At 43.9% G+C, this 14,838-nt stretch overlaps 1 protein-coding gene across 5 annotated transcripts in view; it reads left to right on the top strand.

The window, feature by feature from the left end:
- NBEA (neurobeachin) overlaps nucleotides 1-14,838 on the top strand; it is a 1,052,497-nt gene that overhangs the window by 896,300 nt on the left and 141,359 nt on the right. For all 5 annotated transcript variants that reach the window (XM_082246613.1, XM_082246612.1, XM_082246614.1 and 2 more), the window contains 2 exons: nucleotides 800-902; nucleotides 2,605-2,720. In XM_082246613.1, coding sequence (XP_082102739.1) covers nucleotides 800-902; nucleotides 2,605-2,720 — 219 coding nt within the window. The remainder of the gene's footprint in view (nucleotides 1-799; nucleotides 903-2,604; nucleotides 2,721-14,838) is intronic.

Genomic DNA, 14,838 nt, shown 5'->3' on the forward strand with positions numbered 1-14,838 from the left:
GGAGGTGTCCGTGAACGAGCCGAGGGGGGAGCGCACCTCCGGCGCCGCGCACTCGCCCGCTATTGGCTCCCAGGCTAGTGACGTACCGGTACGTCCCTTTGCCTGGCCGGGGCTGACAGCCGCAGTATATGTACTTGCGGCGGTCGGCAACCGGTTAAACCCTAGAGGTGTCCTGGCCCACACCTTTTACTGTAGTACACATCAGCCATGCTAGTACTACGTAAATCACAGTGTGAGTGTAGTTGCATGGTTTTGCCCTCTGACTTGCCTTTTGTAGGTTGTCCATGATAAGCCAAGGGTCAAGTTAATGCCTCTATGCCCCAGCTATTATTTGAGCATTGCTGGTGTGCAGGGGTGTAGTGGCATGGTCTGATCTTGCGTGATGGCCAGCAGTAGCTGATCAGGAGCTAAGGGAACATCACTACTTCACTGTCATTTTTTCAGTTCTAGAGCAGCTTGCGTGTGGTTTAAGAAAGACAAGAGTTAGGGATCCACTACCCACCCAGCTTGACGTCCAACATATGACGAGACATTGCATCTCCTTAAGCACTTAGCAGCCTGGGCAGCATCAATCCATAGGACCCAGATACCATCATTTCTTTTCCCTCATATCCCTTTAATTCCACCTTTGCAAACAGGAATTCACCTCAGTGCCATGCAAAAACAGATTTTTCCAGAAAATAGCCCCTTTTTGTGTGGAAAGCGATTTTAATATGAACATACGTACAAACCTGTATTTTGAATATATGTTGCTTTTTATATGTTGGTCTGATGGTATTTTTCAACCTTTTTCCTAAAGCTTCAGTCATGTTTAATTTTCCTGACCAAGCCACCGTGAAGAAAGTCGTATACAGTTTACCTCGTGTAGGCGTTGGCACCAGCTATGGCTTACCACAAGCCAGGTATGTTTCTATAAATATTGCCGCCATCTTTCTTCATGTTTGTAACATTTTATAGTTTTTTTGCTAATTACATAAAGAGCCAATGATTCCTATTTGTATCTACAATTGTGCTTACATATGACTTTACCCAAACCACACTCCTCCCGTTAAATAAAATCTTAAGGCTTAACTCCAGGCATGCTCTGTTAATATTAAACTGCCTGTATAAGGTTTTTCAGCAAGCTCTGTTTTCTGACAGATTAAAAAAAAATCAGGATTAAAAAAATAGCAAAGTAGAGAGATCATTAAAGAAATGTTTGCACCAAGGCTGCACTAATTCTGAAAGCACGCAGCTCTTGAGCAGCCCTTGTCGATCTCATATATTTTGGATGTAAAGACATTTCTGACAACTGGCTCGTAGATCATGGGAGCTGTTCAGACAAAGCCAGAGCTGTCAATCAAACAGTCCATGATGCTCATCAAGCACACATCCTACTTTCCTTTCCCAGATGTTACTGATGTCATTCCTCTGAGCTGGTGACATGCATTAATCATGCAAGTATAACATCCTGTATCTTGCACAATCCCTCTAATTAGGTGGGGAATTGTTATCTTAAATAGGTTTATGTCTGAAATTAAAAATTGTTCAAAAATAATGTACAAGCTTTGCTAAATAGAATAAAATACGGTATGTATACTTCTTTTGCGTTACATTTGGTTATGAATTGGTTTTAAAAAAAGCTCCCAACCAAGCTGCCTTTTGGCTGTCTTTACTGTTGTTAAAGATATACAAATTGATTTACGTATGTGATTGCTGCATTAAATAGTTCTGCTGTAAAAATAAAATAAAATATGTATACAGATCAAGAAAAGCATGCGCTGTGTAGTAAATGTATTGATTTTAACCCTACAGTTGGTATTAAAAAAAAAACAATGATGAAAAAACACTGTGTTTGCAAGTGCAAGGCAACTTAATGCTGATTGCAGATATTTAACCATTTTCTAATGCCTATACAGAATTACATTTATGGGGGAGTTTTACCAAAAATCTGCAAAATCTGGTACAGCTCTGCATATAAACCTTTTCAGCTTTCAGGTTTTTTTTTTTTTTTTGTCAAAGCTTAATTTAACAAACTGAAGTTAGAAGCTGATTAGCTACCATGCACAGTTGCACCAGATTTTGCAATCTTCAGTTTAAGTAAATCAACCCCTTTTCATCTGTGCTTTGAAATTTCCCAATTTATCCCTATCTAAAGCTGGCCATACACTTGCAGTCCAATCCATCTTCCTTAGAACTACAAGAACACACTTTACAAGATAAAAATTTAGTGGAATTTTTATATAGCTTGGTCCACATTTTTGTTAGATTGGACAGAGGTTGAATAGAGTGTTCACATTTAGATTGCAAGGTGCACTCGGTTTCCATTCAATTTCAACCACTTTTAATCCACGGAGAATCCGATTATAAGTATACACCTAAAAACAATCCACCACTTGCGAGTTTGATGGACCACCAGAATTTGGTCAATTGTGCAGTCAAAACTCAGCAATAAATTGTCAATTTGATTGAATTTTATTGAAATATCAATTCAAAAATGGAAATAACTACAGCAATTTTATTAGAAGTGTTTGCATTTCTTACATTATATTTATCTTTTTGTGTTTGGATGCTGTATGTGCACAAAGTCACTAAATAGAAGTATGTTTTGTGATCTCTTTCAAGGCGAATATCCCTGGCCACTCCCCGGCAGCTTTTTAAATCCTCCAACATGACTCAGCGTTGGCAACGACGAGAGATTTCCAACTTTGAATACTTGATGTTCCTTAATACCATAGCAGGTAGGGCTGCTGGCTCTTCAATCCTTTCTAATATGTTTATGTTTGTCAAAATGTTGAGCACCGTGACTTGATCGAATGCGTTTATCCCTCTGGGACTCAGCTGCAGCCTTATGATAGACTCTGAAGCACTCACATTAAATTTGATAAGGGATTGTGGAGCCTATCACCAAGGCTCTCTCGATGCAGTGAATGTTATGGAGGCAGTGCCTAACTCTCTTGCCATTTCCCCAGCTTGACAGCTTTGTCTGAAGCTTTATTAGAGGCAACAAACCATCGCCAGAACCTGTCTGGAAATAATAATGGGGGAAAATGTAATTTTACTATTCCGTCATTTTCAACAACAGCAACTAGACACAAGTCTAACAACAGTATCCCTGCCTAGTACAGATGTCACCTGCAGTGTGGCATGATTAGGTAACCATGTTGTGTCTGCTTACCTCTAATCTCACACTTCACATAGAAAATATACTGAGTGTGCAGCCTTCCCATCAGTCATAAGAAGCTTTGTGGGGGCTCTGTCGTATAGCTCTTAAATGTGTGCTGCAGAAACAAGGTGGCTTTGCAAATGCTTACATTTTTACTGTGTTAAACTTAGCTTAATGGTCAGAGTGGGGATGTGCCCCCAAGCCCATGAAGTCATGTGACCCAAGCCTAACTATAGCTTACTGTTATCGATCACCTATTTGCATACATGGGGGTTATTTACTAAAGGCAAATCCACTCTGCACTACAAGTGCTCTGCAAGTGTACTTAGAAATGCAGTCTCTGTAGATCCGAGGGGGACATGCAAGGAAAATAAAAACAGCATTTTTGCTTGCACATAATTGGATGATAGAAATCAGCAGAGCTTCCCCTCATTTCAGATCTTCTCCTTAGGTCTACAGCGACTGCACTTCCAAGTGCACTTGTAGTGCACAGGGGATTTGCCTTTAGTAAATAAACCCCATTATGAAAATGAAGATCCTTTTATTTTTTCACATCACTTTTATCATTTTGTTTTCTGCTGTTTGTGCTTCTAGTGGCTTTATAAGTCTCGGTTCATACTAATGCAATGCAGGAAACGCACAAGATTTGCTGCATTTCCCCCCCATTGCACCATACTCTAAGCAATCCCATGGCGTTCATGCAATCTTCTGACATTATGATAAAGAGCACCAATTGATCACCAAGCAGGGACATAGACAGCAATAATAACCCAAAAGGGCTTCTAATCCTTTCACACTAGAGAAACATTTTTGACTGGAGTTCTGCATTATGGAAAGAATGCTATCTGTGCTCCCCGTAGCAACAAATTAGGTTCCAGCTGAATTTTTAAAATATAGGCTAGAACATTAATACTGCAGTCTAGCAAGTGGTTACAGGAAACATCTTCACTGTTCGTTAATCTGACTTTTACTAGTAATCAGGGATGAACACTGTAACAGTGTTGTTTACTGTTGTGATGGTGTGATTGGCCCACAGCTATCACATGGTACAGGGTGCTGTGATTGACCCAGGTACCATGTGATCACTGGTGACCGATCACAAATCATACACAGTAGAAAACCAAGGTGTCATAAATGGATTCCATTCATGACCATTGTTTACTATGTGACATTTGATTGCACAGCGATATCGAGCACTGTAATTCGCTGTGTCCACTGAATACAACGGTTGAAGATTGCACCGGTGTGTTCCCCAGAGGGCACAAGCAGTGCGCATGAGCACTGGTACATATGGGTTTGTCGTAGTGCCTGGGGGAACCACCTCGGCAGCAGTAAATGTACTGTTGGCGGTCGGCAAGGGGTTAACTGCATTAGAGAAAACTAAGGTCAATGGGTTAGCTGTACAGTCTAAGTGTAAATCTCAGGACTGAACTCACAAAAAAATGTAATTCTTTGTAAGCTTTAAGAACGGGGAAAAAAAAAGCATATGTATACTGGTATGATTTAACAACTTTTTTTTTTTTTTTTTGCAAAAATGCCATCCTGAAAGAGTTTTTTTTAAGAGAACAGCTGATGAGATCAGAAGATCCTACAGCTACGAGCATGATGCTGAACTCTACTTCTGGATTAGTCTAAAGCCGACCATAGACAGTTTGAATCTCGTTGATCAAACTTGATCGATCAATGTATGATGGAATTTCATACATCATTTTTAGCCTTTTGTAAATTTGTAGCTTTCAAAAATAGCAGGTAATCCTGGTGTTATGCTCCTTGTTAAGGCCCTTTTTGTTATACGGTGACAACCCACTGTCCCCGTCTCCTAAATGAGGTCGTGCATCGACACCCTGTCACATGAGTTTTTCATGGAGACTACAAGTGGTCATTTTAACACCCATTACACAGATATGGTCCACTGTTAAAACCATTAGTAATGCTATGAAGTGCATGGATATAGAATAAGAGGAGGCTGCAAAGGGGCTGAAGGAGATCATCAGCACTGTGGGGAAAATAAAAAGATGAAAACAAGTATTTTAGTTAAAATAACAATTCATTCCGATACACCAAGTGGTTGTAATCCTCTGAAACAAAAAATGAACAAAGAATATGCTATACAGTCATACCCCACTTTTAAGTACACAATGGGACCAGAGCATGTATGTAAAACGAAAAAGTACTTCAAGTGAAGCAATACCTTTTTTCACTTCAATGCATGTAAATACAATAGCTCCATAGGAAATCTTGGTCAGCTTGACATGGCACTGCTCCCAAACTATAAGTGACAAGGACACCAAATTTGGGGATCCAGGACTATGACATGGTAGACTACCTAGGCAAGCTGGCATGTTAAAAAATAGGATATGTTGTAGTCCTGGGTCCCCTCTTGGTGCTCCCCAAGTTTGGTGTCCCTGTCACTTATGGTTTGGGAGTAGTGCTATCTCAAGCTGACCAAGATTTCCCATAGACGCCAATGTTAAAAACCGGGAGTAGTGCCATGTCAAGCTGTCCGTACTCGCGAGTGTACGTAAAGTGAGTGTACGTAAAACGGGGTATGCCTGTAGTGTGTACTTACCTCAATCCAAAGCAGCTGTCTCCTTTCCCTTCTACCTACATGAGTCACTTCTTACAGTTTATACTGACACCAGACAATCCCGGAGGTTTCTCCGGCACACAGCAGGTGATTACCAGCCTTAGCTGTATGTGCATGTTTCCCTATGAGAAAAAGAGGGGTGTGTCCATTCCCTCCACTCACATCTCTGCAGCTCCCTGCTCTATGCTGTGCAGTTTGTGACATTGGACCCCCCCCCCCCCATCTGCTTGCTGGAGATCCGAAATGCTGTGTAAATTCTGGACTTTGAATGTCTCTGGCGATAGCGAGATACAGATAGATAGGTACGATTTATGTAGGAGGATTTGTTTCATCTCCGTGTATCAGCTGACGCCACTTCAAAGGGAATAATTTATGGAAGGGTTTACAACTAGTGTTGAGCGAACACGGACTGTATTATTCGTGTTCGTACCGAATAATTGGATTTTTTGTACCCGAACACGGACACGGACACTTTACTGTATGTTCGGGTAAAAATCCGTGTTCGGTCGTTTTATTTCCGGGTTTTGCATGCTTTGGCGCTCTTTTCATGGCGGGCTTTCAACAGCCAATCAACAATCGTTTAACTGGTGTGCCTTAAGCCATCCCAGCCATGCCTGCAAATGTCTCAGTAGCTGTGATTGGCCGTCTGAAGCATGTGACCAAGTCTTTATAAGTTCGAGGCAGCCGCAGCGGCGTCATTATGCTGCTTAGATTCAGGGACAGAGCACACATCAACGTGCTGGCTGCTGATTAGGGAAAGATAGGCAGGAAAAAACCATTTGTGTCCGGATAGAATTGAGGGACAGGTCGGAGTGTTTAGGCAGGGCGAGTTGTAGGCATTTTAGGGATAGAGTCTGCTGAATTATAGGGTCAGTGTCTTCTACAAACTACAATCGATATTGCTGTGTGGGGGGTGGGGTCTGCACTCAATCCTGATCTACGATCTCTTCTCAATCCTGTTAGGGACAGAGTCTGCTGAATTTTAGGGAAACTGTGTTCTACAAACTACAATCGATATTGCTGTGTGGTGTGGGATTGGAGATAGGCAGGTGTCAGTGATCCACATCCATTTTTCTGTGTGTGAGCTGCAGTGAACACAATCTTTTTGGGCTGCAGTGAACACAATCTTTTTGGGCTGCAGTGAACACAATCTTTTTGGGCTGCAGTGAACACAATCTTTTTGGGCTGCAGTGAACACAATCTTTTTGGGGTGCAGTGAACAAAATCTTTTTGGGGTGCAGTGAACACAATCCTTTTTGGTGTGCAGTGAACACAATCTTTGTGGGGTGCAGTGAACAAAATCCTTTGTGGGGTGCAGTGAACACAATCTTTTTGGGGTGCAGTGAACAAAATCCTTTTTGGGGTGCAGTGAACAACATCCTTTTTGGGGTGCAGTGAACACAATCTTTTTGGGGTGCAGTGAACAAAATCCTTTGTGGGGTGCAGTGAACACAATCTTTTTGGGGTGCAGTGAACACAATCTTTTTGGGGTGGAGTGAACAACATCCTTTTTGGGGTGCAGTGAACAAAATCCTTTTTGGGGTGCAGTGAACAAAATCATTTTTGGGGTGCAGTGAACACAATCTTTTTGGGGTGCAGTGAACACAATCTTTGTGGGGTGCAGTGAACACAATCTTTTTGGGGTGGAGTGAACAACATCCTTTTTGGGGTGCAGTGAACAACATCCTTTTTGGGGTGCAGTGAACACAATCTTTTTGGGGTGCAGTGAACACAATCTTTGTGGGGTACAGTGAACAGAATCTTTGTGGGGTGCAGTGAACACAATCTTTGGGGGGTACAGTGAACACAATCTTTGTGAGGTGCAGTGAACACAATCTTTGTGGGGTGCAGTGAACACAATCATTGTGGGGTGCAGTGAACTCAATCTTTGTGGGGTACAGTGAACACAATCTCATACTTCTGAAGGTTTGAGGGTGCTGCCTGTTCCATACTCCCCCTACTAAGATAGGTACGATTTATGTAGGAGGATTTGTTTCATCTCCGTGTATCAGCTGACGCCACTTCAAAGGGAATAATTTATGGAAGGGTTTACAACTAGTGTTGAGCGAACACGGACTGTATTATTCGTGTTCGTACCGAATAATTGGATTTTTTGTACCCGAACACGGACACGGACACTTTACTGTATGTTCGGGTAAAAATCCGTGTTCGGTCGTTTTATTTCCGGGTTTTGCATGCTTTGGCGCTCTTTTTTTTTTGGCGGGCTTTCAACAGCCAATCAACAATCGTTTAACTGGTGTGCCTTAAGCCATCCCAGCCATGCCTGCAAATGTCTCAGTAGCTGTGATTGGCCGTCTGAAGCATGTGACCAAGTCTTTATAAGTTCGAGGCAGCCGCAGCGGCGTCATTATGCTGCTTAGATTCAGGGACAGAGCACACATCAACGTGCTGGCTGCTGATTAGGGAAAGATAGGCAGGAAAAAACCATTTGTGTCCGGATAGAATTGAGGGACAGGTCGGAGTGTTTAGGCAGGGCGAGTTGTAGGCATTTTAGGGATAGAGTCTGCTGAATTATAGGGTCAGTGTCTTCTACAAACTACAATCGATATTGCTGTGTGGGGGGTGGGGTCTGCACTCAATCCTGATCTACGATCTCTTCTCAATCCTGTTAGGGACAGAGTCTGCTGAATTTTAGGGAAACTGTGTTCTACAAACTACAATCGATATTGCTGTGTGGTGTGGGATTGGAGATAGGCAGGTGTCAGTGATCCACATCCATTTTTCTGTGTGTGAGCTGCAGTGAACACAATCTTTTTGGGCTGCAGTGAACACAATCTTTTTGGGCTGCAGTGAACACAATCTTTTTGGGCTGCAGTGAACACAATCTTTTTGGGCTGCAGTGAACACAATCTTTTTGGGCTGCAGTGAACACAATCTTTTTGGGGTGCAGTGAACAAAATCTTTTTGGGGTGCAGTGAACACAATCCTTTTTGGTGTGCAGTGAACACAATCTTTGTGGGGTGCAGTGAACAAAATCCTTTGTGGGGTGCAGTGAACACAATCTTTTTGGGGTGCAGTGAACAAAATCCTTTTTGGGGTGCAGTGAACAACATCCTTTTTGGGGTGCAGTGAACACAATCTTTTTGGGGTGCAGTGAACAAAATCCTTTGTGGGGTGCAGTGAACACAATCTTTTTGGGGTGCAGTGAACACAATCTTTTTGGGGTGGAGTGAACAACATCCTTTTTGGGGTGCAGTGAACAAAATCCTTTTTGGGGTGCAGTGAACAAAATCATTTTTGGGGTGCAGTGAACACAATCTTTTTGGGGTGCAGTGAACACAATCTTTGTGGGGTGCAGTGAACACAATCTTTTTGGGGTGGAGTGAACAACATCCTTTTTGGGGTGCAGTGAACAACATCCTTTTTGGGGTGCAGTGAACACAATCTTTTTGGGGTGCAGTGAACACAATCTTTGTGGGGTACAGTGAACAGAATCTTTGTGGGGTGCAGTGAACACAATCTTTGGGGGGTACAGTGAACACAATCTTTGTGAGGTGCAGTGAACACAATCTTTGTGGGGTGCAGTGAACACAATCATTGTGGGGTGCAGTGAACTCAATCTTTGTGGGGTACAGTGAACACAATCTCATACTTCTGAAGGTTTGAGGGTGCTGCCTGTTCCATACTCCCCCTACTCCTCATCTAGCCTTTTAGGGGTACAAACAATAGTAATTGGGGCCTAGTGTGGTTGTGTACGTGTGATATACATACACTTTTTTGGGATCATATTTTCTATTCCGCTATTTAATCAAAAACCTTTGGGGATCAGTTAAATTGGGGGATAGTCTGTGTTGGTACGTGTGAGAGAGATCCACCTTTCCAAGTTGTTGGGGTTCATCTCATACTTCTGAAGGTTTGAGGGTGCTGCCTGTTCCATACTCCCCCTACTCCTAGCCTTTTAGGGGTACAAACAATAGTAATTGGGGCCTAGTGTGGTTGTGTACGTGTGATATACATACACTTTTTTGGGATCATATTTTCTATTCCGCTATTTAATCAAAAACCTTTGGGGATCAGTTAAATTGGGGGATAGTCTGTGTTGGTACGTGTGAGAGAGATCCACCTTTCCAAGTTGTTGGGGTTCATCTCATACTTCTGAAGGTTTGAGGGTGCTGCCTGTTCCATACTCCCCCTACTCCTAGCCTTTTAGGGGTACAAACAATAGTAATTGGGGCCTAGTGTGGTTGTGTACGTGTGATATACATACACTTTTTTGGGATCATATTTTCTATTCCGCTATTTAATCAAAAACCTTTGGGGATCAGTTAAATTGGGGGATAGTCTGTGTTGGTACGTGTGAGAGAGATCCACCTTTCCAAGTTGTTGGGGTTCATCTCATACTTCTGAAGGTTTGAGGGTGCTGCCTGTTCCATACTCCCCCTACTCCTAGCCTTTTAGGGGTACAAACAATAGTAATTGGGGCCTAGTGTGGTTGTGTACGTGTGATATACATACACTTTTTTGGGATCATATTTTCTATTCCGCTATTTAATCAAAAACCTTTGGGGATCAGTTAAATTGGGGGATAGTCTGTGTTGGTACGTGTGAGAGAGATCCACCTTTCCAAGTTGTTGGGGTTCATCTCATACTTCTGAAGGTTTGAGGGTGCTGCCTGTTCCATACTCCCCCTACTCCTAGCCTTTTAGGGGTACAAACAATAGTAATTGGGGCCTAGTGTGGTTGTGTACGTGTGATATACATACACTTTTTTGGGATCATATTTTCTATTCCGCTATTTAATCAAAAACCTTTGGGGATCAGTTAAATTGGGGGATAGTCTGTGTTGGTACGTGTGAGAGAGATCCACCTTTCCAAGTTGTTGGGGTTCATCTCATACTTCTGAAGGTTTGAGGGTGCTGCCTGTTCCATACTCCCCCTACTCCTAGCCTTTTAGGGGTACAAACAATAGTAATTGGGGCCTAGTGTGGTTGTGTACGTGTGATATACATACACTTTTTTGGGATCATATTTTCTATTCCGCTATTTAATCAAAAACCTTTGGGGATCAGTTAAATTGGGGGATAGTCTGTGTTGGTACGTGTGAGAGAGATCCACCTTTCCAAGTTGTTGGGGTTCATCTCATACTTCTGAAGGTTTGAGGGTGCTGCCTGTTCCATACTCCCCCCTACTCCTAGCCTTTTAGGGGTACAAACAATAGTAATTGGGGCCTAGTGTGGTTGTGTACGTGTGATATACATACACTTTTTTGGGATCATATTTTCTATTCCGCTATTTAATCAAAAACCTTTGGGGATCAGTTAAATTGGGGGATAGTCTGTGTTGGTACGTGTGAGAGAGATCCACCTTTCCAAGTTGTTGGGGTTCATCTCATACTTCTGAAGGTTTGAGGGTGCTGCCTGTTCCATACTCCCCCTACTCCTAGCCTTTTAGGGGTACAAACAATAGTAATTGGGGCCTAGTGTGGTTGTGTACGTGTGATATACATACACTTTTTTGGGATCATATTTTCTATTCCGCTATTTAATCAAAAACCTTTGGGGATCAGTTAAATTGGGGGATAGTCTGTGTTGGTACGTGTGAGAGAGATCCACCTTTCCAAGTTGTTGGGGTTCATCTCATACTTCTGAAGGTTTGAGGGTGCTGCCTGTTCCATACTCCCCCTACTCCTAGCCTTTTAGGGGTACAAACAATAGTAATTGGGGCCTAGTGTGGTTGTGTACGTGTGATATACATACACTTTTTTGGGATCATATTTTCTATTCCGCTATTTAATCAAAAACCTTTGGGGATCAGTTAAATTGGGGGATAGTCTGTGTTGGTACGTGTGAGAGAGATCCACCTTTCCAAGTTGTTGGGGTTCATCTCATACTTCTGAAGGTTTGAGGGTGCTGCCTGTTCCATACTCCCCCTACTCCTAGCCTTTTAGGGGTACAAACAATAGTAATTGGGGCCTAGTGTGGTTGTGTACGTGTGATATACATACACTTTTTTGGGATCATATTTTCTATTCCGCTATTTAATCAAAAACCTTTGGGGATCAGTTAAATTGGGGGATAGTCTGTGTTGGTACGTGTGAGAGAGATCCACCTTTCCAAGTTGTTGGGGTTCATCTCATACTTCTGAAGGTTTGAGGGTGCTGCCTGTTCCATACTCCCCCTACTCCTAGCCTTTTAGGGGTACAAACAATAGTAATTGGGGCCTAGTGTGGTTGTGTACGTGTGATATACATACACTTTTTTGGGATCATATTTTCTATTCCGCTATTTAATCAAAAACCTTTGGGGATCAGTTAAATTGGGGGATAGTCTGTGTTGGTACGTGTGAGAGAGATCCACCTTTCCAAGTTGTTGGGGTTCATCTCATACTTCTGAAGGTTTGAGGGTGCTGCCTGTTCCATACTCCCCCTACTCCTAGCCTTTTAGGGGTACAAACAATAGTAATTGGGGCCTAGTGTGGTTGTGTACGTGTGATATACATACACTTTTTTGGGATCATATTTTCTATTCCGCTATTTAATCAAAAACCTTTGGGGATCAGTTAAATTGGGGGATAGTCTGTGTTGGTACGTGTGAGAGAGATCCACCTTTCCAAGTTGTTGGGGTTCATCTCATACTTCTGAAGGTTTGAGGGTGCTGCCTGTTCCATACTCCCCCTACTCCTAGCCTTTTAGGGGTACAAACAATAGTAATTGGGGCCTAGTGTGGTTGTGTACGTGTGATATACATACACTTTTTTGGGATCATATTTTCTATTCCGCTATTTAATCAAAAACCTTTGGGGATCAGTTAAATTGGGGGATAGTCTGTGTTGGTACGTGTGAGAGAGATCCACCTTTCCAAGTTGTTGGGGTTCATCTCATACTTCTGAAGGTTTGAGGGTGCTGCCTGTTCCATACTCCCCCTACTCCTAGCCTTTTAGGGGTACAAACAATAGTAATTGGGGCCTAGTGTGGTTGTGTACGTGTGATATACATACACTTTTTTGGGATCATATTTTCTATTCCGCTATTTAATCAAAAACCTTTGGGGATCAGTTAAATTGGGGGATAGTCTGTGTTGGTACGTGTGAGAGAGATCCACCTTTCCAAGTTGTTGGGGTTCATCTCATACTTCTGAAGGTTTGAGGGTGCTGCCTGTTCCATACTCCCCCTACTCCTCATCTAGCCTTTTAGGGGTACAAACAATAGTAATTGGGGCCTAGTGTGGTTGTGTACGTGTGATATACATACACTTTTTTTGGATCATATTTTCTATTCCGCTATTCAATAAAAACCTTTCTAGGGCAAGATCTTAAATTACAGAAATATGAGGAGACCGTCAAATAAGGGCCGTGGCCTGGGTCGTGGTGCTGCTGGTAGAGCTCCTGTTGCAAGGAGAGGACATGGTCGATCTGTGCCAGCTACACGCACAAGTGAAACACCTTCCTCAAGTGTGAGTAGGCGACAGAACCTGCATCAGTATTTGGTAGGGCATCAAACGCCCCTAGAAGTGATGAGGCCAGAACAAGTTGAGGCGATAGTAGATTGGTTTGCTGCTGACAGTGCCTCCAGTTCCTTCACATTGTCTCCCACCCAGTCTACTGCAGAAAGGTCAGAGTTGGCACCTGCAGCCAATGTCCAACCGTCTTTCACCTCACCCCCTTGCAAATCAGGCCAGCAGTCTGAGCCCCAAGCCATACAGCAGTCTCTTATTCTTTTTGAGGACTCTGTCAGCAGGGTTTCCCAGGGCCATCCACCTAGCCCTGCCCCAGAAGTGGAAGAGATTGAGTGCAGCGATGCCCAACCACTTATTTCTCAAGATGAGTACATGCAAGGATCATCGCAGCACGTCTCCGATGATGACGAAACGCAGGTGCCAACTGCTGCGGCGTTCAGCATTGTGGAGACCGACAAGGAGGGCAGGGGTGAAGACTGGGTGGAAGATGATGTGGAGGACGATGAGGTCCTCGACCCCACATGGAATGAACGTCATGCAGGTGACCTGAGTAGTTTGGAGGAAGAGGCGGTGGTCGCACAGAGCCACCAGCACAGCAGAAGAGGGAGCAGGGTGCAGAAGCGGAGCGGCCGTGCCCTAGACACTACGCCCGCTACTGCCCAACGCAGCAAGGGAACGAGCGCACCAAAGTCAGCTCAAAGGAGTTCTCTAGCGTGGAAGTTCTTTAGAAAATGTGCTGATGACAGGACACGAGTGGTTTGCACCCTGTGCAATCAGAGCTTGAAGCGAGGCATGAACCTTCTCAACCTGAGCACAACCTGCATGATCAGGCATCTAAGTGCAAAGCACGAGCTGCAGTGGAGTACACACCTTCAAAACCAAGAAACGTCTCTGGCTCATCCTGCTTCCTCTTCTGCTGCAGTCTCGGCCGCTCCAGCCACATCTGTAGTGATACCGGCACCTGCCACCCCGCAAACAGACGATCTGTCAGCAACACCACCACCTGGGTCACCAACAACCATCTCCACAATGTCCCGTGGAAGCGTTCAGCTTTCCATCTCCCAAACACTTGAGAGGAAGAGGAAGTACCCCCCTACCCACCCGCGATCCCTGGCCCTGAATGCCAGCATTTCAAAATTATTGGCCTTTGAAATGCTGTCATTCCGTCTGGTGGAGACGCACAGTTTTAAAAACCTTATGTCGGTGGCTGTCCCACAGTACGTCGTGCCCAGCCGCCACTACTTTTCCAGGCAAGCCATCCCTTCCCTGCACAACCAAGTGGGGGAAAATATCAGGTGTGCACTGCGCAACGCCATCTGTGCCAAGGTCCACCTAACTACGGATACGTGGACCAGTAAGCACGGTCAGGGGCGTTATATCTCCCTAACGGCACACTGGGTAAATGCAGTGGCGGATGGGCCTGAGGCGGATAGCAATTTGGCGCATGTCCTTCCACCACCGAGGATTGCAGGGCGCTTCAGTTTGCCTCCTGTTCGTAACTCCTCCTACTCCGCTTCCTCATCCTCTACCGCCTCCTCATCCGGACAGCGTAACACCTTCACCACCAACTTCAGCACGGCCAGGGGTAAACGACAGCAGGCAGTTTTACAACTTGCCTGTTTGGGGGACAAACCACACACCGCGCAGGAGTTGTGGAGGAGCATGGAACAGCAGACAAATGAGTGGTTGCT

The sequence above is a fragment of the Pelophylax lessonae genome (assembly GCF_965119305.1).
Source record: "Pelophylax lessonae genome assembly, chromosome: 2".
Lineage (NCBI taxonomy): Eukaryota > Metazoa > Chordata > Amphibia > Anura > Ranidae > Pelophylax > Pelophylax lessonae.